Source organism: Zingiber officinale, chromosome 1A (genome assembly GCF_018446385.1).
Source record: "Zingiber officinale cultivar Zhangliang chromosome 1A, Zo_v1.1, whole genome shotgun sequence".
Lineage (NCBI taxonomy): Eukaryota > Viridiplantae > Streptophyta > Magnoliopsida > Zingiberales > Zingiberaceae > Zingiber > Zingiber officinale.
This window is the reverse complement of record NC_055987.1, coordinates 31312497-31337860: the sequence shown is the minus strand read 5'-3', so window position 1 is coordinate 31337860 and position 25364 is coordinate 31312497. Positions and strand designations below refer to the sequence as shown.

The 25364-nt window shown below is 35.6% G+C and overlaps 2 protein-coding genes across 2 annotated transcripts; both read right to left on the bottom strand.

Moving 5' to 3' along the window:
- Positions 1-1757: 1757 nt before the first annotated feature.
- On the bottom strand, positions 1758-9674 carry LOC122022664 (PHD finger-like domain-containing protein 5A). Its single transcript, XM_042580719.1, has 2 exons — positions 9526-9674; positions 1758-2334 (listed from the first exon to the last, which is right to left on the bottom strand). Exon 2 carries the CDS (start codon positions 2284-2286, stop codon positions 1954-1956), a length of 333 nt encoding a protein of 110 aa, XP_042436653.1. The 5' UTR covers positions 2287-2334; positions 9526-9674; the 3' UTR covers positions 1758-1953.
- A 1082-nt stretch (positions 9675-10756) lies between these two features.
- LOC122022656 (calmodulin-binding transcription activator 4-like) lies at positions 10757-23899 on the bottom strand. Its single transcript, XM_042580709.1, has 12 exons — positions 23705-23899; positions 23021-23146; positions 22803-22918; positions 18553-18641; positions 17355-17400; positions 16663-17173; positions 15527-15681; positions 14758-15219; positions 13741-14420; positions 12886-13483; positions 11834-12127; positions 10757-11065 (listed from the first exon to the last, which is right to left on the bottom strand). The coding sequence occupies exons 1-12, from the start codon at positions 23712-23714 to the stop codon at positions 10952-10954; spliced, it is 3201 nt and encodes a 1066-aa protein (XP_042436643.1). The 5' UTR covers positions 23715-23899; the 3' UTR covers positions 10757-10951.
- Between the last annotated feature and the right edge of the window lie 1465 nt (positions 23900-25364).

Below are 25364 nucleotides of genomic sequence, written 5' to 3'. Positions count from 1 at the left end.
ACATTACAATGTTGGTTCTGATCACACATTGTGGTGTTGGTTTTTGAAGATCAGCACCACTATGCATGGTACTAGTCTTCGGAAACCAGTACTACAGTCTGTGCTAGTTAACACGTTATCATAACTTCTCCTACATGTATTAGGACAAGGATTAGACACCATATATACCTTCTGCACACTTTATACTTCCATCTCATTGTAAAATTTCAGAAATCCAAGTCATTTAGGTCCATCAATGAATTTCGATCAAAACACATTGATGGACTTAGAGAACTATAATCGGACTCATTCTAACTCCTGTAAGTCTCTATAATTCCCTAGAGTCCAAGGGTATACTCCATTATTATCATAAAAGATTATTAGTATTGCTTAGAAGATTTAGAAAGTTTCAAACTTTGTGTCAATTAACATGGACCGATAACTTTATGTAGAAGACTCATAACCAAGATTTCTTACCATATATAGTTTCTACACACTCTCCACTTTCATTTCACTATAAACTTTCATAAATCTAAGTCGTTTAGGTCCATCAATATGTTTCAGTCAAAACTCATTGATGGACTTAGAGAGTTAAGATCAGACTAATTCCAACTTCTATAGGATTCTATAGTGTCTTAGAGTACAAGAGTTCCCTCCATTATCATCATAAAAGATTCCAACATTACCCGGAAGGTTTAAAAGTTTCAAACTTTGTATCAATTGGCATAAATCTATAACTTTGAGTAGGAGACTCAGAATTAGGATTTCTCACCATATTTTCCTTCTACACACTCTACATTTCTATCTCATTATAAAATTTCAAAAATCCAAGTCATGGGTTTTGATCAAAATTCATTGATGGACTTAGAGAGTACTGATAGGGCTCATTCCAACTCATGTATATTTCTATAGTGCTCGGGAGTCCAAATGTATCCTCTGTTTTTATCGTGAAGGATTTCCAACATTACTTAAAAGGTTTGAAAGTTTCAAACTATGCATAAATTGACACGGACTTATAACTTCATGTAGGAGACTTAGGATCAAAATTTTTTACTATATCTATCTTTTATGCATTCGATCAAAATCTATTGATGAATTTAAAGAGTTTCGATCGGATTAATTCTTTTATTAGGTAAATATGAGTCTAAATAAGCTCTCTTTACCACCACTATGATATGATGTTGTTCAAACAACACCAAGATGATTTTTTTACTTTTTTATTATTTTTATTAATAAAATTAACTCTGGTTATTAATTTTATTTTTATTATTTTTTATAATTACATATTAAAAATTGAAGATATTAAAAAAATAGGGAAAAGTTTTTGAATATTTTATTAATATTCTTTTTATATATTTTTTAGTTTTTATTAAAGTTTTAAAATTAAAAGAAATAAATATGGAGGATTATTTATTAAAATTTAAATAGTGTTTAAATTAATTTAATTTAAATTAGGAGAAAAAACAGGAAGAGAAATTGCATGCATTCAACCAGAGAAAAAAAAAATAGAAAATTTCTATGCAAAGGATAAAATCATAATTTAGTATGTCTTTCTATACAGGGATAAAATTGTGATTTAGTATGCCTTTAGAGAATAATAAAACATTGATACACCTTGAGAATTCTAAAATTTCATGTATGATTTTTCAGCAAAATCATATTTCAAATAATTGACTATACGAAGCCACATACGATCTATTAAAAAACTATTACGCACCTTATAATTGCACAAAAATTCCCCTTCATATTAGAAACTCTACCATCTAAATGTTCCCATATAATCAAAATTAATTCACCATATAATAGAATTATAATAAGAATAAATCCTAGATCATCCATATATGTGATATTATAGCATACCGTTACAACACAATAAACACAGCTTAGTGGTTTGCTGTAGCAACAAAAGGAATGTTAAAGCACACATAAATTCTAACAATAAACTACAATATCAGTGCAAATAGAGAAGATGGATCAACGTTTCTTAAATCCATACTTTTTGCGTTCATAAAAGAGATCCGTCTTGGCACTTCCAAGATTGACAATCTTGGGGCATCCATCACGGTCTTTCTCCTGAAGTGTGCATTCTTTGCAATAGTAGGCATCAGAAATTCCAACTCCGCCGCATATGACACACCTTCCTTGGAATGAACCGTAGTTGCATTCGTCACAAATGCGCACAAGTGTACAGGGGCGAACATAAGAATCACAAACAACACACTTCCCGTCATCCTTTTCACACAAGCGGCCAATTGCAATCCCTGGCTGCTTCCGGCACATAATAAGATCAGGATGGTGCTTTGCCATAGAGCTGTGTGCTGGCCTAGAGGAACTCTTCCTCCAAATGAAATCTACCTGGATTGAGACAATAAAAACTATGTTATACTTTTAGAAGCCAAGTTTAATTCTTAATTCATATGATATGCTGAGAGTTACGAGCTTAAGGTACTAGTTATATTCAAGATACATTGTGGTTGTTTTGATGTGATCAACCAAGTTTAGGTTAGGTGCTATTTGTCTGATCCTTGTGTCTAAGTGTGCAGGAGCTTAGGAGCGCAGGAAGTCGAGTGGAAGACGCAGCTAGCAAGAAGGACGACACGGGAAGGGAGCCGACGGACTCGGTGCGTCCGAAGAACGAGAGAGTTGCGAAAGAGTACACCGGTGGGCGTGAAGAAAGTGCGTGGCGTTCGAGAGACGTGAAGCCGGGACGGAAGACTATTTGAGGAGAAGGCCGGGAATTAGATTCGGGTGAGCCCTATTCCGGTTGGTCGAAATCACCCAAGCAAACCGAACTAGAGCAAGTCAACCGGGAGTTGACTTGACAAGTGTTCGGTCGACCGAACGCCATGATCGGTCGACCGAACCCCTATCAACAGAAGGCAGCAGTTGGTGACACATCAACAAACACGTCAGCAACCAACTGTTGGTTGATCAGTCGACCGGACCTTCTGATCGGTCGACCGAACCGAAGATAAACCCAAGACTCAGTCAAGCATTCTGATCGGGCCAGCTCAGGGAAAGACCGTTGGCTGATCGGTCGACAAATCCCTCTCGAGTCAAAACCTGATCCCGAAGATCAGGTGATCTGATAAGCTCCGGAACCCCTATATAAAAGGACCTCGAGCAAGCAATGAAAAAACAACTCGATACTTTATTTCTCTAAGCAACTTCAGTGCTTTCCAATTGTGTAAAAGGCTTCTCTGCCTTCAGAGAAGGAGACTCTTTTAGTGCGCTTTCCAACCGCCTGGGATTAATAACCGTCTCGGTTGTAACCAAGTCAAATAGTTGAATCGTCTCTCTTTTTGTTTCTATTATTTAATTTAATTACTCTTGTTGCTTTTATTTTTGAGTTGAAGTTCTTTGAGGAGGGTATACTCTTTGATTGCAGGCAATTCACCCCCCTCTTGCCGGCCCCGCTGCACCAATAAGTAGTATCAGAACCCAACAGCCTCAGAAGGACTAACCGCCGTCTGAAGCATAAAGATCAGGACAATGGCCGGCGCGAACATTCATCCCCCAAAGTTCGACGGAGATTTCACTACATGAAAGCGAAAAATAGAGGTATTCTTTAAAACGGATTTTGACATTCTTATTACAATGAAATATGGTTTTACAGCTCTAAAAGACAAAGAAGAATGTCAATGGACGAAGGAGCAAGTTGATTTTGTGGCTAACGGAAAGGTTGAGTTCCACTTGTTCAGCGTTCTTCCGCCCCAGGAGGTAAGTCGGATCGAAAGCTACGACTCCGCAAAAGACCTCTGGGAGAAATTTCTAGAACTCCACGAAGGTACCTCGGAAGCAAAGCTAGCGAGGCACGACATCCTTCGGACACAACTAACGAATCTCCGGATGAACACCGACGAGAAGGTAGCGCAACTCCAAGCAAGGATTAAGGAGCTAATAACTCAACTAAGTAACCTTGGAGAAGAAGTAACGAACCGAGATTCGATCTGGTATGCGCTCAATGTCTTCCCCAGAACTTCAGAATGGGCGTCCTTAGTAGATGCGTACTACATCTCTAAGGAATTCGAGGTAAGTACTTTAGAAAATTTGTTTTCTACTTTTGAACTTCACGAATCTCAAGTTACAGAACCCAATGGAGTAGAGAAGACTAGTCAAAACATTGCCTTAAAGACAAGAATAAACGGTTCTGACTCCGAAGACTCGATCAATGAAAACGAAGCAGCATTATTGGTAAGAAAGCTAAATAAATTCGTTAAAACTAATAAATTTAAATCGCAATTGAGAAAGCATCAACGCAACAGAAGGACGGTCCGATGCTACAACTACAACGAGGAAGGGGACATCAAGGATGACTGCCCCAAATTGAAGAAAAAGAACAAAGAGAAGCCTCAAAAACCGATGTCCTCCACACGCAAGAGTCTGAAGGCTACATGGGATGATTCTTCATCCTCCGAGTAAGAAGGCGAAGCTTTCTCGGGACTAGCACTGGTGGCTAACCATCTCTTCGAAAATCACTCGGACTCAGAAATGAGCATTGATCAAGGGGGAGAATCAGAAGAAGAAAGCTACGATGAAGGGGGAGCATCACTAAGTGAAGTAAGTAAGGTACGTGATCTTACTCCTTCTCAGTCTTTTGATAAAGTCTTTTAAATTTATCAAAGTACTTACTAAAGACTTAGTCAAATCAGAAAAAGAAATTGTCAATTTAAAAACAATGTTAGAAAATTTGAATTTAGAAAATGAGAAATTAAATTTGGAAATTGAAAAATTAAAAACTGAAAATTCATGTTTAAAAACTAATGCTTTTCAAAAAATCAAAAATTAATGTTTATGGAAAATTAAACTGGTATGTAAAAAAACATCAAGGTCAACTTAGAAGAATACCTAAAGGATATGTACCCTCTAAGTTTTTGACCAACCCTATAGGAAGGAACCTTTACTGGGTTCCAAAATCGTTGCTAGTTTAAAATTTTCTTTTAATTAAAAGCTTACAGTGAGAAAATTAAACAATGAATTTCTTTATGAAGTTTTCTAACCAAGAAAGCCTAATGCCTCGCCACGACCTGAAAGCCGAAATATCGAAATAAAATGTTTAATTAACTTTATGATAAAAGCATTAAAATTAGAATTAAATAATGCTTTGAAAAGTTTTTAAACATTTCCTTAGAAATTCTTCAAAAATATTTTTTTTATCTAGAAAAATATTTCTTGAAAGTTTTACTTAGAAAAATTCTCATTTTTTTTTAATTAAGATTTTCTGAAAATAATATTAAATTTTCACTTAGCAAATTTTTTCAAAATGTCTTAGAAAATTTTTTTCCCCGTTTTTGTTGTGATCAAAGGGGGAGACTTAAGTAACAAATTTAGGGGGAGTTAGGAAAATTAAATTTTTTTTTTTTTTTTTAAATTTTATGCTTAAAATGTTAGTTTCATAATTTTCTTAAAATTACTATTTGTTTGTTTTTACCCTAACTTAAACTTGGGTTGATGCACATCAAAAAGGGGAAGATTGTTGGACCCCGTGGTTGTTTTGATGTGATCAACCAAGTTTAGGTTAGGTCCTGTTTATCTGATCCCTGTGTCTAAGTGTGCAGGAGCTTAGGAGCACAGGAAGTCGAGCGGAAGACGCAGCTAGCGAAAAGGACGGCACGGGAAGGAAGCCGACGAACTCGGTGCGTCCGAAGGAAGAGAGAGCTGCGGAAGAGTACACCGGTGGGCGTGAAGAACGTGCGCGGCATTCGAGGGACGTAAAGCCGGGACGGAAGACTGCTCGAGGAGAAGGCCGGGAATTGGGTTCGGGTGAACCCTATTCCGATTGGCCGAAATCATCCAAGCAAACCGAACCAGAGCAAGTCAACCGAGAGTTGACTTGACAAGTGTTCGGTCGACCGAACGCCATGATCGGTCGACCGAACCCCTATCGACAGAAGGCAGCCGTTAGTGATACATCAGCAGACACGTCAGCAACCAACTGTTGGTTGATCGGTCGACCGGACCCTCTAATCGGTTGACCGAACCGAAGATAAACCCAAGATTCAGTCAAGCATTCTGATCAGGCCAGCTCAGGGAAAGACCGTTGGCTGATCGGTCGACCGAACAATGGGATCGATCGACCGAACGCAGGCTCGATCCACACAGACTGCATCAGGATGGAAGGCTGGACAAGTACACAGGTTCGATCGACCGAACTTGGGGATCGATCGACCGATCCCTCTCGAGTCAAAACCTGATCCTGAAGATCAGGTGATCTGATAAGCTCTGGAATCCCAATATAAAAGGGCCTCGAGCAAGCAACGAAAAAACAACTCAATACTTTATTTCTCTAAGCAACTTCTGTGCTTCCAATTGTGTAAAAGGCTTCTCTGCCGTCAGAGAAAGAGACTCTTTTAATACGCTTTCCAACCGCATTAGATTAACAACCGTCTCGGTTGTAACCAAGTCAAATAGCTAAGTCGTCTCTCTTTTTGTTTCTGTTATTTAATTAATTACTCTTGTTGCTTTTATTTTTGAGTTAAAGTTCTTTAAGGAGGGTATACTCTTTGATTGCAAGCAATTCACCTCCCTCTTGCCAGCCCCGCTGCACCAACATAAGAAACAAATCAAATTAAAAGTTAGGACTTATTCGGTGTAACACCAAGATACTGTCCTTTTTCTTTAGTGAATTTTGGCTGCAGAATCAAAAGAGGAAAATGGACAATACCACTGCTTAGTTTAAGTTGTTAAGATATTGGTCAGAACTCACTGAACAACCCATTTATTGTTCATATAAGATTTAAGTTTATTAAACAATAAAAACAGCGAACAAGAGTAACATTGCATCTAAATTTACATGCAAGTAGCAAAAGGGACTCCACGCGTGCACCAGTAATGAGTAACTTAGGCATACCCAAGCTGTCCAAAGGCAGCTGCATGAACAGAGAATATCAGACTTGATTATTGGTGCTATAATACTAGGATTTCCTATTGTACCTTCATTCTTCTATCGCATCTCACTTCACCCGCCCAATCCTGCATTCTTATCTTGAAATAATTACACTTTCTTCTTGATTCCATGCTTGAATATTTGGTTATAGAGACAAACCCTTGAGATGAGTGTTGAAAGAAGACATGTCAAAGGTGGTAAAGAGGATGAGATGAGGTTTGACTCTTATCCTTAATACCACATTGCTAAGTCAGGCTTCTTACGTATGCTAAATACCCAGAGATATCCCACCTAAGCCTTTGCATTTTGGTTTGTCTCCCTCTAGAACTTTATCATGGTATGTCTCTCACCTCTAACAATGATGGACTTGAAGGGCCGTATTGAAAGAAGACAATATCAAAGGATATCAGAATAAAGATAATGGGCTGAGGAAGAAATTCCACCCCTTAGACACAGAATGATAATTGAGACTTCTTAAGCATGTTTAAATATCAAGTGATGTCACATCTAAGTACCTTGGCATTTCAGATGTTGCTTTACGCTCCCTCTTAGACTTTACAGTAAGAATCACAAAGTTCTAATGTTAAAGAGTTGTAATCAAACACCATTGTCAGCAATGGTTATCCAACAGATTCACATTATTACAGAAGCATCTTGTGGAATGTTAAAGGCATTCTACTGGCGAACGTTAACTGATTTCTGGTTCTCTCCTCTTCCCTTCCCTCAATCTTGGTATCAGAAAAAAACAGTGCCTCCTTTTTCCATGCTTCTCTTCTTGCCTTTTTCTCTCATCTGATCCTTAGTACCGTTGGATAGCACAAGATGTAAAGTAAGCAAGGCCACAAGAGTCAGTCCGGGGATGCACCACAGCTATCCTTGAACAGGTTGGGCAACATTTGGTCAGTGAATGCTGTCTTTTCTCTATAAATGTATCTAAATGGAAGGCCTAGCTGTGCTGGAACACTTGTTAGATTTGGGCAAAAACCTGAACAATCTGGAATTAACCGGGCTAGATTTGTTTTTCCCAATTTGATCAGGTTTTGAAATTTTATTTCATATCTCAACTAGGATTTTGATGATTTTTTTTAAGAAAAAATCAACTTAATTATTAATTTAAATATATATATATATGATTCGAATTTATGATTACATATAGAAAGAAAAAACCCATAATAGCGATCCCAAGCTCAGATGAAAAGGAATGAATGAATTTATCAATCATATAAAATCAACTGAAACCTACCTAGTATCACTTAGTCCAACTATATTTGACTCAATCAAACACAAATTAATATAGCATTCTAAAAAATATAAAAAATAGAAATGAGAATTGGACCAGGTTGTGTCTTTCAACAATTTCATATTTTGGTTTGCTTCCGAACCCAAAAGTCTTGTGTCGAGCTGGATTTTAGCAAAATGACAAAATCTGAACCAAGTCAATGTGTGCCCATGCTTATGTTGTGTTTACTCTCTTGGAAGGAAATAAATCCAAGTATTGGCATGGTTCCCGAGCACAGTTTGTGCCAGAATTGAATCTATGGTTTATGTTTCTGCTTCCAAGAGCTCACATCCAATTCAGGGAGGGTAAACAACAGAAGAAGTACAGACTGTGTTCAGGAACCTCACTAATCCATGGAATATGTTCAAAGCAAAACCCAATTACAATCCAACCCTGGCCCACCAAGCTCAAAAATTAATACAAATTTGAAAAGTATAACCAGTGTGATTATCTCAGAAACTGATAGAAACGTTCAATCTTCAGTGGCAATCCCATCTTTAGTTCAACTAGCTCAAGTCCAAGCTCTTGTGCATGAGATGGTGATCTAGAAAATTTAATCAATTATCAGGGATATTTTTGTCACCTAGAAGGGATCCATCATATCAACACCCAAACGTGATGCAAATTAATGAAGATTCTCGAATTGTTGTGGGCCAATGTGGATAAATGAATATTATTATTGATACAGCTAAACATAAATCTCAATGGAGGAACACTATTCATATAGTTGGTGACAAATAGTCGGGACAAACACAACTAGGTAATTTGCTAATCAAAGACACTTTTTATTGTTAGCTTTGCTTTACTTAATGCCCATAGCAAGGCAACTTGTGCAAAGCTCAAAGGAATGTTTATCACCTTTTTGACTTTTGTCTAACCCAACCTATGTACTCCAATGTGTTACACTTTAAGGATCATTTTAAGGGACTTTGCCATGTGGGTTGGCCAGGTGTTATTCCTTTTCAGATTTCAAAATAAGCAATCTCTACAGGATTTAGATCTAGAAACTCTGTATCTCAATCTTTCGCTTTTTCTTCTCTTTTCCATGCTATGGGCGATTACTATCCATTGCTAGATCAAGTTACCTTTAGATCTAGCAACGCTTTTCTCCAACACAGATCTAAGTAATTTCTGAATCGTGGCCAGGGTGTTAATAAGAGGATGCCATAACCATGACTCAACGATTTTGTTGGTCGAAACTTGAAATTTGTATGCAATTACTGTGAGTTCATCCTAATCTACAGATAACGGATAATATTTTGCAGCAAATATATGATAAATTGAAAGAAAAAGCCTTAAATTCGTCCTAGCACGCAAGCGAATGCACTGAAGGACGGAATAATAATTGAAGAACGAAGGAAAATTTTAACTATCAACTCACCTCTGCGCGTCGAGCAAGAGTCCTCCGAACGCCCGAATCGGAATTCGCCGCCGCTCAAGCACAACCGATAGAAAACCTAACCAAACTTTATTCCGGTTCGATGCTCCTCCAGAAATAAAATGTGGATCCGCTAATCTACGTGTCATATAAAATATAAAATTAATTTTATTCAAAATATAAACAACAAAATAAGATTTAAAAGACAAACGGCTGTCGAGAAAATCCTAATATACAATATTCTTTCACGTAAAATTATTTTACGTAAATTGAATATATTCGAATTTAATAATTTAAAAATGATCGGAGGAGGAATTTAATAATTCACATTTAAAAAAACGTAATTAAAATAAAAACGTATGTTGATATATCATTTGAATCTTTGTCTCCTTATTCTTCTTTCGTCCCCTGGGAGCTGATACGAAAAGAAAAAAAAGTTGAGAAGAAGATTAAAAAGAAGAAAACAAAAATTTTTTTTATTAAAATTCAAAGGGTTAATACACTCTTATATAGATCATAATAAATTATGATAATTACAATTAACAGATATTAATTTTAACATTATAAAAAAAGAAAATAAATTTTACAGAAAATAAAAATAATTAGCTCAAATAAAAATACGGATTAACACAAATTCTCTCTAAAAATTACAGAAATATAAAAATTATCAAAAATAATAAATAGGTCCTAAACAGAATTTAAACATCGAAATTTAGGGATAAATATTGACGGTTATGATTGCATCTGTAATAAATATAAATTTTTAAATTATACATACATGATAACAACTAGAGCCTGATTTTAAATCTCAAATTATATCTGTTTAAAATTTAAAAACTCATATTAAACTTCAACATGTATTTAACGGGATACCTTTTTAGTGCTCAAAGAATCCAGGTAAAATGATGGTCTTTTATTTGCTTATAAATCTTAAAACGATTTATTTAATAACATTCAAACTAAAAATTAATAATAAGTATGATAGATTTAATTAATAATATTTCAAAAAATTAGTGACAGTTAAAATATAATTTAATATTGTTTACGATACAATTTAATAGTACATAAAATACAAACTAACATCACCTAAATATGATTTGGTAAATTTAAGAATACATTTAATAACAGGCGATTCAATATCACTATGAAATTATACATACAAAATAATACTTTAAAATTTATACACGAATGATGTCTGGAAATAATTCACAGCTTTTGTCGATAAGCAAACAACTTAAAGGAAGAGAGTTCCTTACTGATTTGAGAACACTTTCTGAACTTCTGTTCAAATTACAAGCACCACTAGGTAGTGTTTTTACATCTACAATAGCATCAATAATTTACACCAAACTTCTATCGATAAGCTGTCAAATACCATGAAAACTTTTTTAAAAAATAGCTATTAACATTCTCGTAAATACATCACTGTCTAAGTAGTCCAGTAGATGTTTGATTGATCTGAGTCAGTAAATAAAGTCATATCGGCAACCTCACAGTCATCTACAAGTTCTGATGTGGCTTCATCCGAATTGCTCAATTCAGCCTGTTGGTTGTGCAAAAGAAATTCTAGGAAGTTAGCACTGCAGTGTTTATACACACACTATATGAGGAAATCTATTGATTGGTAATGCAGTTTAGAAAATGAAAGATCAAAGAAAGTTCAGGTTTAGATGAGAAATGGAGAAGACATTGAATTTAGCAAACAAGGAATCTTTTAGGATGCAACCACGCATTTACATGGTAATTAAAGCATCATCATCTAATTAAAATGGCAGTGTTTGTACAGGTAGAACGGATAGCCCTCCATATCATTAAGCTGTGAAGTCAATAGAAAAAGTGGTTTGGGGTAAGGCTAAGATGACATTCGGCACCTAAAGACTCCTAACTGAAAGTCTATCGAGGTTAGAGCATGGATTTTGCAGTGATGATGATGAATGACTTGATCTGGAGCAATAATTAAAAAAGTATGTATGCACTTCATATAGAGTTGAGGAAATGCTAACTAGCTGTAGGGACCTTAGGAAATGTCGCCATTGTCTTGGGTTCAAAACTTGTCATCATCAAAAATGGAGGTCGGCACTGTCATTATATATTATCTAAAGAAAACTTTATATAGAGTTAAAGGCTGGTAAAATATTAAGAAATAATGTATTTTCAGCATTTTCAGGTTCTTGCAATTTACATACGAGAGGCATTCTCATTTGATTGAATCAAGGGACAGATAAATCATGTCATGGTAATGGCAAATATTAATTACCCAACAAATCATATTCAAAATATATCCATGTATCTGTTTTTATACTTGACAGACCTTTGCTTCACGGTATCTTTCCAGCATGCGTCGGTACTGCTGCCTTGCATCAGGGGAGTCTACCATCGATAGAACCCTTGAAACAGCTTCATCAACAGCTGCATCCACTTTTTGCCTCCTGAAAACCTTAGCTATGTCATCATCTTCCTCTTCATTGGCAATTTCTGGCTCAGCTCGAAACCCCCGTAGGCCAGCTCCTTTTCTCCGCCACCGTAATATAACCTTTTCAATGATACCAACTGTCCATATGATTTCTCTGTACTTCTTTCTTACCTGATGACCTCTTACATGAGCCTGTCAATACAGACCAAAGGGTAAAAGTTATTTTATATCATAAAAATTGCCAGACATTTTATCTTCTGTAAAGCAATGTGCTTGGCCTCTTTTTCTCTGCGTCTATGACTTCTATCTGTACAACATATCATAAGCTAAGAAAAGGTTTAACTAAAAACATTCAAGCTGATTTTCTTCAAAAAAGGGACTTTGGAGCTACATAGAAGCTTTGGAAAACAATCTAGTCATGACAGGTGAGAAATTGTAATATAACAACTTAGCTGAAGAATTCATCACAAGAATGCAAAAAAAAAAAAAAAGACAACCCGGTGCACGAAGCTCCCACCATGCGGGGTCCCGGGAAAGGATTCATTGTACGCAGCCTTACCCTGTTTTTTTGCAAGAGGTTGTTTCCAGAATGCAAGTAACATAAATATTGATGTGATCCCTAACAGGATGAGATAAGAATTATGTGTTGATGGACATAGTAGGTAAGCTAAGATACTTTATTGTTTTCTTAAAAAAATTATGCCAAAAGAAATTTAACAAAACAAATTGTTCCAATATGAGAAGCTTCATCATGCAGGTTCATTTCTGCATTGCAGAAACATTTTAACAGGTTTCGACAGTGATGGAAAATATGAGAATTTTGCAAGTTAGTTTGGAACTCAAAAAGGATGCAAGAGTTGAATAGGGTATGAATTGCTGCATACCTGTTTGAATGAAATATCACATAAGCATGCACCAAATAAAAATAACAAAAAGAAAGAACAGCAAACCTGTATCTTCACTGTGTGAAGGCGCAAAGTAACAAAATCTCTGCGTCCCTTCCAACCCCGATACTTTTTCTGGATAGATAGAGCTGCTCTATCGAAATTCTGATCTTGTGGATTATAAGAAGGCCTATGAATCCTTGACATGGCTGAGAACCCTTGTATGTCTCCTGGAGTCAAGCCATAATCATCATAACTCAGACTGAGAGCAGCATTTTGCTGCCTCTTCCTGAAAGAATGTGCACGGAAGGCAGCTTGTATGCGTGCTGCAGCTAGAGCTGCATTTCTTACAGCTGCTAAAGAATCCTTCAGCGAAAGTTCATCTTCTGTTTCACCATGCTTTTTGACACTCCGTTGAGATATGCTTTCAATTGCTCTTTCTGCTTCGACCTCAGCAGAACCCTTAGAAATCTCATTTTCTTCTACAGTTAGAGAAGATAGATGATTAGCTAAAGCAACTTCTGAAAGATATCCAGCAAGACCCTTGTAGCCTCTAGCAGATGCTAGGAATCCTGGTGTTTTTCCAACTGGATCTTGTGCAGTGGGATCTGTGACTAATCCAGCAGATGCACCAGCAGCAAGAAGCGCAGCAACCATTTTCTCTCTGCGAAAGAAAATAGTTTCATCTATATCAGCAAGAGACCTCAATAATTCATAAATTAAAATTTAGCAAAATGTTGGACGAAAAAGACATTTTCTTATTTGTGAAGGAAACTTGGCTAGATCATTCTTTGTGCCAAGAAAGCAGACATTGCAGAATGAAGCAAGACAATACTGGTCCAAAAAACAACCATGAGTCCAAGAACTGACACATCAAATCTTCAATACTAGTAGATGCTTATGCCAAACAATTTTAATTACCTGCTACAGTGTGCAGCCCAATGCAGTGCCGCCCATCCATTCGCATCACGGAAATTGATGCCAACACCATGCTCAAGGATTGGACCTAAAGCCCACTCGTATCCAAGACCAGAAATCAGGTGTATAATGCCTTGTTCTTGCTTGGATAACAAACAGCCTGCTTGTTTGTTGTTTTGATGTTTTGTTGACAACCAGTTAAGCAGCTTGTCTTTTAATAGTTCTTGCATAATCCAGTCTTTGATATCTAGTGAATTATCATAACCAAGTGCCTCAATAATTTGCTTCCAATGCTCATGTGTTGCTTTGAGTTTTCTAGACTTCTCTTGATTGTCCACAGAACCTACTGCTATTGTTGAACTATCATATTCACACAGTAGCATTTGAGAAAGTCTAGCAAGAAGCGATATTTCTTCAGAATCTTTTGCAGTACCAACAGTGGATAAAGGATCTATATAGTTAGAAATGGTCAGCTTAGCCCGAAATTCAAATTCTCGCACTTCACTGCAGGACTCCCTGTTGCCAGATGTGATACATAGAGTAACTTTACCAACATTATGTTGAGGAGCCTGGCATCGGAGTACCCCTTCCTGGACAATATCAAGTGGAACCTCAATGTCACCAAACATGACTGCCCAGGAAGACTCCAGCGGATTGCAAAGAAAATCTCCTGTAATGATAACCTGAACACCACATTGTTGTGTCAAAATATAACTGATAATAACTCAGCTCAACAGAGCAAAGAAAGCTGCATACACTTGAAATGGTTCTCTTTGTAAGTCTTTAAGTATATTAAAAAAGTAGTTCTACATATTTAACAAGATAATTAATAGAAACATGTGAGAATAAGATATCAAAATCATTTTTGTTTTGTTTTGATCCTATTTAAACAAAAGGAAGCTTAACCTTGCAATAGGGCCAGTTTTATTGTTGATCCATAAATCATTATTAACAACAGTTCATTATCAAGTATCAGTAACAAGTTCAGCAATTAACAAATTCTAGAGATGAAAAGTATACCTTGGTGCTCTCATAAGAAAATGCCCATTCTGGGGAGACTTCCCGTATAGTGAAACGTTGTTTCTGTGACACAGTCAAACTTAAATCTGTTTCAAGAGAAGCTCCAAATTGACTCTGATCAAAAATACTTGAGAAATCTGCCAAACATGTACTGTTTCCCAGAGATATGGGAACAGCTCCAATCCAATCAGAACTATTTTCTTTTATAACTTCAAAAGTACGTCCTAAAGATGAATTGTGTTCTCCAAACATCTTGAGTTGAGAACTAGTGATAGGTGATTCAATGGAGTTCTCAAAGCCTAAAAGAAATCTTCTCGTAGCAGATAGTTGGAGACGTAAATCAGTCTCAGAAATTTCATGATCATTTGGACTGTCTTCTGCTGTATAAGAACTCAAATTCTCAGATGGACCAAACGAATAAGTAGAAATATTCTCCCTCCCTGAAAAAGTAGGTAATGGATCCTATAAAGGAACACAAATCAGCATATTATTCCAAAAGAAAGGTGATGATCAGAAAGTAGAAATCATGGTAAACATTTTAATTCTCACATAAAATGGTGAGATCAGGATAACCACATAGCATATTGGAGTTCTCTGAATAGTCTGACAAAGATATGCAACAGAATAGCCATATTTTGGCTGTTTTACAAACTACAACTCCTCAAGTGGGAGCACAAATATATGTTCCATATCAAACAAACTAAGAGTAACCTTGCTGATCCATGATACAAAGTCGTTCTAAATAAAAGCCAGTTTTAGGTGCACTTACTATGGAGATGGAAGAATCAGGAATCCCATTGGTGGCCAAGAAATTGGAACTTCTTCCATGAGAATCCATCCCCACAGATTTTGAGTTCTGGAGTACATCTGTCCATGAAGAAGATTCTAAACATAATGGTTGATTTTGTTGCAATTTATGGTCACCTGGAGGAAGATTGCAGGTGTTCAATTTACCATCAAACGATTATGAAAGCAAGAGAAAAGATGATTCACAGTGCGATATCAACATTCCCTTGCAACAACTTGTCCTAGCAAGCACATGAAAACAGTTTGCAAAAAAAAAACCAGAATATTATTGAAAATGACCTGTATGACTCTAGTATATTGTTAAAAAAAACAAAAAAAATATATAGAACCATAGTTAAATATGAAATATCAGTGCATCTGATTGGTGATAAATGTCATCATCTCTGTCATTTGAGATTGTAGAGGGGTCTTTCGAAGAGAAACTTAGCTGATAATACTCAAATATATCGTCAAATATCATGAATGCTCAATTACTAGGACTGTGGCTTTTGTATTTTCAAATTAGATTTGCAGTATCATGGCCGGAATTCATACAAAAGTGTGATCGGTACAGGATGCATTGCCATGCAAGGTCTGCAGTGATTAGATTATAGGATGGTCCAAGTATAGGTAGTTTCCAAATACTTATGTTTGAACTTTGAAGCATTTATATTACATGCTTCAATGAATTGTACACTTATAGTGTAATTTTTTCCTAACAGAAGCAATTAGCCAGAAGAATTCAAAGGTGCAAAACAAAAAAATTTGATGCCATAGAAACAAATTGTTGGTTCTTTCCAGATGGCCCAATATGACTGTAACACTAAGTGAGAGTATGTACTCTCAAGTAGGAGCAGGTGTTTCAAAATTGTTCCATGTCTCAACGCATGCAAGGAACGGTATGTCTCCTGTTTTGAGAAAAATGGGAAGAGATTTCGATATATTGTCAGTTGAGAGAAGAGGAGATCATCCATCAGAAAAAGATGGACTTGTTTAATTTAGATAGAATTTCATGTGCTACAGACAGCATTGATAAAAACAAAAGGATAAACAACAAAGTTGAGAAAATCTTAAAATACATGACAAGTAATTTAACCATCAGGGTATATATAAAACTACCTGGGCTTTTTTGCAGCTGAGCAGTGGCATAGTTTTGCTGCTTTCCAACTTCACTAATTTGATGTCTTCTATCTGATCCTTCGAGGAGATTTTCATGTGCTAAAGAAACCTCACTTGGTCCATCAGAAAAATGTCCTAGGATTTGTATATCATCGTTCTCAGTAAGGTACTCTGGTAGATTTTCTTGAAAGTAAATGGAATTATCATCAGCATCTAAACTCAACTGTGTTGCAATACTTCGTATTGCTTGGTTAACTTCTGGCTGTGAATTCTTATCAGAATTTTCTAGTGTATCAAATTTAGTATAGTCGTTTGTATCAAAGTTCTCTAAGACAAACTTAGAACTGACTTCTTCGGTTGATCCTTGACTATAAGGGCTCTGAGATGGTTCATATAATACAGTAGTTCCAGATGTATAGCCTTTATCTGCATTAATAATACTTGAAGTATGATTGAGACTTGAATAAGATTGCATGGAGAAGTTTGAAGTCGATCCAGAAACATATCTTCCCTGGGTAAGAGAGAATAAAATGATGATTATCAGGTTAAAAACTCAATCTGCAAGTGCCAGAGACATGAATCTAGTCTTAATAATGTGCCTTCTACTGTCACTTTAACAGTCTTTCCATCATCTTGTCCATTGATCTTTTTCTAAGACAACATAATGAAGTGAAAAGATTTAAGTGACAAACCTCATCAACTTCTCGGTAGTGAACAAGAACAATGTGTTCATACTCCCTGAAAAGAAATGTTCAAGTACATTACCTAACAGTCATACCAGAAAGTACTTTTGGCTATCAACAATAGGCACAATATGTTTGAAAATATCTGGAGGAATATTATTGTTTATTCCTGCTACATGGTATCCTGTCTATATCAACAATAGACACTTGCAAACATTAACAAAGTATCATTTGTTACCTCTACATAAAAAAGATATTATTCTACATTATAACATAGCAGTTGTATGTACCAGCTGGAAGAACATATATAGTTTTCTCCCAAAGTGAGGAGCATTTGGGTATCAAAAAAATCATAGGATCTGACAACAATCTGTGTTACTTGGACTCAACTACAACTATGTGATACAAGTATGAACCCATGTGTCTGACATGGCAATTTAAATTTCTGACATGATCAACAACAATATTGTGTCCACTTGGCGTGTCGTTGTCCAAGTGTAGGTACCCAACACAAGTATAGAGAGGGTAGATAAAAAGTTCAAGTGCCAGAGACAACAATGGTATATTGAATATCATGATTCTTGAAATATGAGTGTTTGCTATGCATGATTATCACATTTGTGAATTTTGTAGAATCTTTGTTCTGGAGATTTAACTTGAGAGTAAACATGGATGTCTTTTTATGGCTAATTTTTTCACTCCTTCAACCCTTTATCTAGCTAGTAACACCAAAGTGGCAGCAGTCTCCAGGTTAGAATTTACTAATCTGAATCTGGATCAGTCATGTCAAAAATATATCCTATACCAATAATTATGATGTATCATGTCGACATGAGTGCATATCCTAAGCTGTGGATGTAAACTATCGTGTAGCATGAAAAGAAAATTAATTTTCACAAAGAGAAAACATTAATATGAAGAGTACTGCCATAGTCGAATCTAGATGCTTCAATATATAATACAGGTATTATCATGCATACAATTGAGAAGTAACATACTGAATTTCCTGAACAAAAATTAGAATTATAAGGACAACTCTCCTGGTGGGAACTGGGAAGCCGGTCTAATATTATGATGGCAAGATTTTGCTGAAAGGAAAATGAAGTTTTAAAGAGACAGTTGCAAAATATTGTTAATCAAAACCCAACAAATTTGCATTGTGGTTCATGCTTCTCTATATAAAATTCAACACAAAATGTGAACTTACGGATCCAGCATCCAATAGCTACGTCTTTGGAAGTAAGGGTTTTGCTCCCCATGGGCATAATAACAACTCAAAGTGTCTACATTCCCAACCTATGAAAGTAGAATAAAAAAAGAAAGCTTCTAATTTCTCATAAACATAGACACATCATGCATACAAGAGAAATAGGATTTTTAAAAAAATGCTAACTGAAGATTCTATTAACAAACCAAGAAAAGAAGATACTGACAACATTCAGAACTTAAACTGTGAGACTGATCAATATCAGGTTACGTTACGTGCATTAAATAGAAGTTTCTTTTTTCTTAGCAAGGCATGCTAAAGACTAAAGTAGTGCTCGTACTGGTTCTCTATTTAAGAGTTATAAGCAAGGCACGCCTTATTACTCCAGCCAATAATCGATAGTTGACACTGATAACAATTCGAATTGTAACAGCTATCAGTCGGCAATTTGAATTTTTCAGGAAAAAGAGGAGCTACAAGGATTTTTCCAGTAAAGAGGAAAACAACAAAAATCAAATGGAGTAGTCAATTTCTTTTTTGTTTGTTTCGATCAAAACTCCCCAAAATTTATTTCCACCTCTTCTAAAACCACAAATTGAGCTTGACCAGCTTCATGTCCCTAATCATCTTAAAACACATTTCTCATTCGATATTTGTTTTGACTGCAAATATTTATTCACCATTTTGTCATGTGCACGTGCAATATATTCAAATATGTTGGCCAGTATAATATGCAGCAGATCCCTACTAATAACTATTGAGTCATGGGTATTTTAGAATAAGTAAAAGATATTTAGGACAATATCACTTGTCAAATCAAGAGAATGTTTTTAGGACTTCCATGAACCACTTCAGATCTTATTTGTAAATGCCCAATCATCATACAAGGGTTTTCCCTTATTTTTTTGCTCTATAGAATTACACCTTATTATAATGAATGTAACAAACTTTCTCTTGCTATCTATCAAATGAGGATCTAGAATCTCCAACAGCATGAACTAAAACTTAACATGGATACTTTCTTTAGTTACCAATACTCACAAATTCTATTCATTGATGGCATGTTAAGCTTAATTGTACATCCCCAAAACATAAGCTGATAGTAAAGGACCCAGCCTACATGTCATGTTAGTCCCAACTATGGCATCTGTTATGTTTTCATCTTTGAACATGTGCGATTATCTTAATCAAATTTCTTACATTTTATGATCTATCAGAGCTCACAATCATTCTTGGAATATTCTTATCTTTTCTAGAAACCATGCAAAGGTTTATAACTTTATATTGTCATTCTAGACCCAAGTATCGGTGGTTGCCGTGATAAGATTTTGGTACAAAGTGGCATACAAAATGCTAGTACAAGTTGGTGTTGGTTGACATGAATCAAGAATTTTGCTAGTCGCAACATGTTCACTCACTGCTGCCATCTCTCTCGACATAAGAACAAGATAAGAAAGGATAGTGATATCTCAATTATCAAGCCTCCCTCCTTCAATCTATGTTCAATGCAAGGGCAGATCTCCTCCATATGAGGAACTCAATCTCTATCTTGAGACCATTTAGGAGGTGGGACCATGGGGGCCTATAAAGTAAGTTGGGACTACAAAATACTTAAACATAGAGGCATAACAACTAGAAGGCTTGACACTATCTGGCTTTACATTAAAAACCTGCTTCTAGTAGCTACTAATTTGAGGTAAGCTCCCAAAATAACAAAGTAGCTCTGTAGGATATAGATAAAGTAATACATTTGATGCTTTCAGAGTTCTACATGTGGTTCCCATGACGAGTAAAGAATCACCTCTTTTATACTGGCAATGTCACTATGTGAACTATTGTATGCTTGGTGTGGAGATAGTCAATAAGCTCCCCCATGATCCATCAGTAGGCTGAGTGTAGTTTTTCCCACATACAGGTTGTTCCTTTTCCACTTAGATCAGCTGGAAGGTTAGCTACAAGATTTTTATATATGGCAAAAACTTCTCTAGTGAGTTGCTGTCACAAACTTTGCTACTTATGAATGTGGTTGATCTGTCTCTTGTCATCTCTTTCTTGTTTCACTACTTTTGTATCTGATCAACTGTATCATTGTTGTTCCTCTCAAGATGATATCTTAGATCATTTCCTCAAAAAAAAAAATTATACCAGTTGCCATGTTAGCCTTCAAATGTATTTTACCATTCTATGCCATGAGCGGGTGTAACTAATTTTTGAGATATGACATTACAGATATTATGACAGTTTTACATACTGCATTAGAAGGGCACATCAGATTCCTAATTGAGTTAGGTGGTTACACGTATTTAATATAAGCTTTATGCATAAAGCTTTTCTCTACATTAAAGAAACACAAATAGTTGTACTTGTGGGCTTGCAGTCCAAAATTTTAATATAGTAATCTGCTATAAATAATTTGGCTGCTTTGATTTTACCAATAGGTTTGAAACTAAAGTATTACACATAAAATATGGTATCAATACATTCTTAGTTTTTATGGTATTCATCGGGCCCGGCTCAAGGCATAGGCCATTGAGGCCTATGCCTAGGGCCCCAATTTTATTGGGGCCCATTATTATTTTTAAAAAAATAGATTTAATAACTAATATTTACCTTTAACAGCTATACTGCCTAGTTCCCAGACTGCATTATACATGCTGATTTTGCTCCAATTTAGCTTGCTTCGATTTCCATTCCAGTGCTTTAGTGCTCTTTAGATTTTGCTGGCTTCCAATGCAATGATTTTGCTACCGATTTTGCTCGTTTCAATTTTCCTTGGTGCTCTTCAATTAATTGCAATGGCAACTATATTTAATTACATATTAATTATAATTATTATATTCTCTAGTCCTAAAATCATATATAGAGCTACAATTACACCTAATTTCATTTTCTGTCATTTCATTTTGTAATTAGTTGATCATCTACTCATTTTCTTATTAGTGCTCTATCTGTATTTTTTCCTTCCTTGATTATTAGTAATTGCATGAGAATTTTCTTATATATTTGTGTTGGTAATAGTCCAATTTTGAAATATTATTAAATTAAAATAGTCATCGAGCTTGAGAATTTTTAAATTTGATTTATTTTTTTTTTTAAATTAAATCTGCCATTGTCGATCCCAAATCTGAATGAAAAAGGATAACAAAAATTAACTTTTTAAAAAATATTATTAAAGGCCTAATATTTTTTTTTTTTCCCTAGGGCCTCATGGAACTTTGAGACGGCCCTGGTATTCATATATTCTCACCTACTGAATCTAAATCCAAAAAGCAGGAGAAATTCCCACAAATAGGATGAAAATTAAATGTCTAATGTTGCATCCAGTGGTCTGTAAACATAGCAATCATGTTGAAGGTGATGCAATCTACAGTCTATAGTCTATACTGGGGTAATGGTGTCTTCTGCAAATTTCCCATAATTCAAATGGAAAACCAAAGTTTATAAATGTTGGAAACTGCTCATGATGCAGCACCTTGAGTTCCATAAACCTATCAAAATGTGGAAGGTGTCGGCATGATGTCATGCATAATTGTTCTTGGTATATTCCTAAATGGTGGAATGGAAACCATAACTCTCTTCCTAAGCTATGGAATGAAAAAGAACATAGTTCTCTTCCTAACATGTGGAAGAAAGTACAACATATACTAATCCTAACTCAGGTTGTCATGAATGAGGTCTTACCTAGGAACAAGAAGAGATCTATTGATTTGGATCATAGGATTGGAGTGCACAATTGTAAGGTCCAACAATTTAATTAAATTATTTTAGATTTATATTTGACTTTTATAATTTATATTAGTTTTCAATATATATTATTATAAACATTTTTAAAACTATCAATGACATAAAATAAAACAAAAATAACATTATTCTGACAGTAAATATATAAAAACATACATTAAAATTTTTAGTTTCCATATTTATATAGTATGTAGTAACTTTTATCAACCATTAAATGTCTAGTTGAATGTGCATACGGTAAGCAGGCCTAAGATTGAATCGTTGGTCCATAAGATCCTAACCTAATCTAAATCCTACTTGGGATTGTATCGTTTGCCATTTTGGATCATAAGATCCTAAAGTTTTGAACACAAATTTGACTACTATATTCCTAATTAGCAAACAATTCACCTTTCACCCTTGGATCGCTTCCAACTAGTCAACAATAACTAGTTCCATAATATTTCCAGTGCAATAGAAGCAAAATTGCCAAGCTATTCATATAAACAGGGAGTGGTTCTTCAACAAACCTTAAGCCTCTCATGAGCTTCCCCAATGGTCCTTCCATCTTTCTTCCTCCGCCATGCATGCCCATCTTTACGGAAAAACCTAAGTACCTTACGATTAAAAAGAAACAAAGAACCACCTGGCAAACCAAGCAGATTGCAGAAGGTAGAACAATGTTAAATGATAGGAACGGGACATTGATAAAAATGCTAATTTCACAAGTACAAAAAACATTTGTTACTAGGTGGAAGGTGAGGTGGCTCTGGAGTGAGAGGATAGCGCTTATAATCTTTTAAGATGAAAAGAACTTCAGACGCTTTCAGCCATCGTTTCTGAGCTTCTTGGCGAAGCACATCGATATCGAAACCTAGAACCAGACCAATGATCAATTTGCCAAACTAGCAAGTGAAAGAAACAAGGAGACATCTAATTCCATCAATTCCAAACGTACGTACGTGAATAAAAGTGAACTAGATGTCAGTAATTCAACCTAGCACTAGCCGGAGCATTCAAATAGAGTTCCTAACTTCAATCTAAAAATTCCGTCTTCAAGTAAATTCCATTGTTAAATAGGATACGGCAACCATAAACCGTAAACTAATTCAGCAAAATAAAACGTCACTAAATGCTTTTAATTAAAAAAAAAAAAAGGGGGGAAACATGTGATCCTAATTCTACTTCCTCCGAAAAGCACTAGAAAAATCCAAGGTGACGCAAAGTGCTACCACATAAATACATAGAACATCTTTCCGTTCCAAGAAACAACCCGCGCCACGATATCTCGGATCTCAAACTCCTCAACGTCGTACAAGGCGATAGACCGAGAAGAGAACGGAAGTCAACGAGGGCATGACAAAACAAAAGAGCATAGAAGGAAACAAGGAAAAAAGTTTAGGCGAGGGCGGAGAGGGAGATCAGTTCATACCGTGCTGCATCACCCGATCCCAAGGGAACAGTTTCGATGTCGGCCGGCGGCTGTAGTAGCTCCAACCAAGCGCGCGCCAGAGAACGAGAGGGGGAAAAGTGGAGAAGGGATTTACCAACCAGTAGCGGAGAAGGCAGGACGAGTGGGGAAAGGAGAGAGTCGTACAAAGTGTCGTTAGTCGGAGTCAAGTGAACGCTGCCGCTGGCCACTTGCCATTTTAATATACAAAATTAAGATGATTACGCTCAAGTGACAATAAGAACCTCCACAGTCGAGGAAGCTTTTCATGAATTTCTTCATTATCATATCCGTACCATAAAAATTTTACCCATCTTGTAACTGTATATATATAAAAAAAAAAACTTCCAACAACATCCTTATAAATCTCACATTTTCTCATAAATAATTATTTTTTTAATAATTTATTATTTTAAAACAAATAAATTTAAAATATTAATTAAAAAAATAGAGAAAAAGTGGCTCCCTATTGTCAAAAATGAGGGAGCTCTTTCCCCTCGTTAGAGCCATGTAGTGGATGTTCTAAGATAGAAAATCTTCGTCCCCTCGGATGGGTCAGTGACTAGCGCATGAAATATTGTCATCATGAAGTATGGGGTTTGAATCTCGATAAAGTCGAGGTAAATGCCTCCCTTATGTGCTAGTCACTGTTTCAGCCCGTGATTTACCTCCTCAGTGTTTGGTCCTGGGACAGATTGACGAGGGCGTTGGGGCGAACGTATTCACCTTTTGTCATCATAGAAAATCTTTTTATGTATTTTTATCTAGTCTAAGTCATGTGTTCATAAAAATTAACAATTTATGTTTAATAATAAATCTATCATCCTCTAATCAACTAAACTACATTGGCTCAACTTGAGCTCGGACTTCGAACCATAGACCTTAAAAGCATGCACAAGTGGGATTCGAACAGTAGACCTTAAACACACCAAATAACATACTCTAGGCACAAACTCCTCTTTAAATTATTCTTATTTTAAAAGTAATAATAATTTTAAATATTAAATTAACCTGCCTTAATAAGGCTTGACGAGCGAGTCTCTGTTAATGAGTTCGAGCTCGGTTTGAATATTAAACGAGTCGACTCGAGCTCAACTTAAGCTCGGTCAAATTCAAATTTGAGTCGAACTTTTACAGAACCATTCGTGAACGACTCAACTCATTTACACCCCTAATCTCTCCAACTTCACTCAATCGTCACTTTTGTTTGAGAAAATATTAATTATCACTTTATTTCAAGAATAAGCCATAAGTAAAAGATAATATATATATTTTTTTATTTTTGTTTTAAAAAAACATATTAATCCGTCGCACATGCGCTCGGATTTCGATAGTATTTTTCAAATTTTATATAAAATCTAAAAAATCCTACCAAGATAATACATAATTATTCATTGGCTCATAATTAATATTAATATTAATATAGATAGTTATTACTTATAAAATAAAATAAAATAAAAAGAGTTTTGAGCGTATAAGTGAAAATGGCACATACTATTACAACTAATTAGTGAGGATCTTAAGAAAATTAAGAGATCCAAGAGTCACTCTAATCAAGCAAGAGTCGTGATCATAAGGATAACAGTCAAGAAGTTCATATTTAGCATTACAAAATGCACATCATATGTCCTTTGTCGGTGAT

Coding starts and splice junctions, on each gene's coding strand:
- LOC122022664 (XM_042580719.1), bottom strand. CDS start 2,286: ATGGCAAAGCACCATCCTGATCTTATTATGTGCCGGAAGCAGCCAGGG.
- LOC122022656 (XM_042580709.1), bottom strand. Junction 18,642..22,802: donor AAGCTCATGAGAGGCTTAAG/GTTTGTTGAAGA, acceptor CTACTTTCATAG/GTTGGGAATGTAGACACTTT. Junction 17,174..17,354: donor ACTACCGAGAAGTTGATGAG/GTTTGTCACTTA, acceptor TCTCTTACCCAG/GGAAGATATGTTTCTGGATC.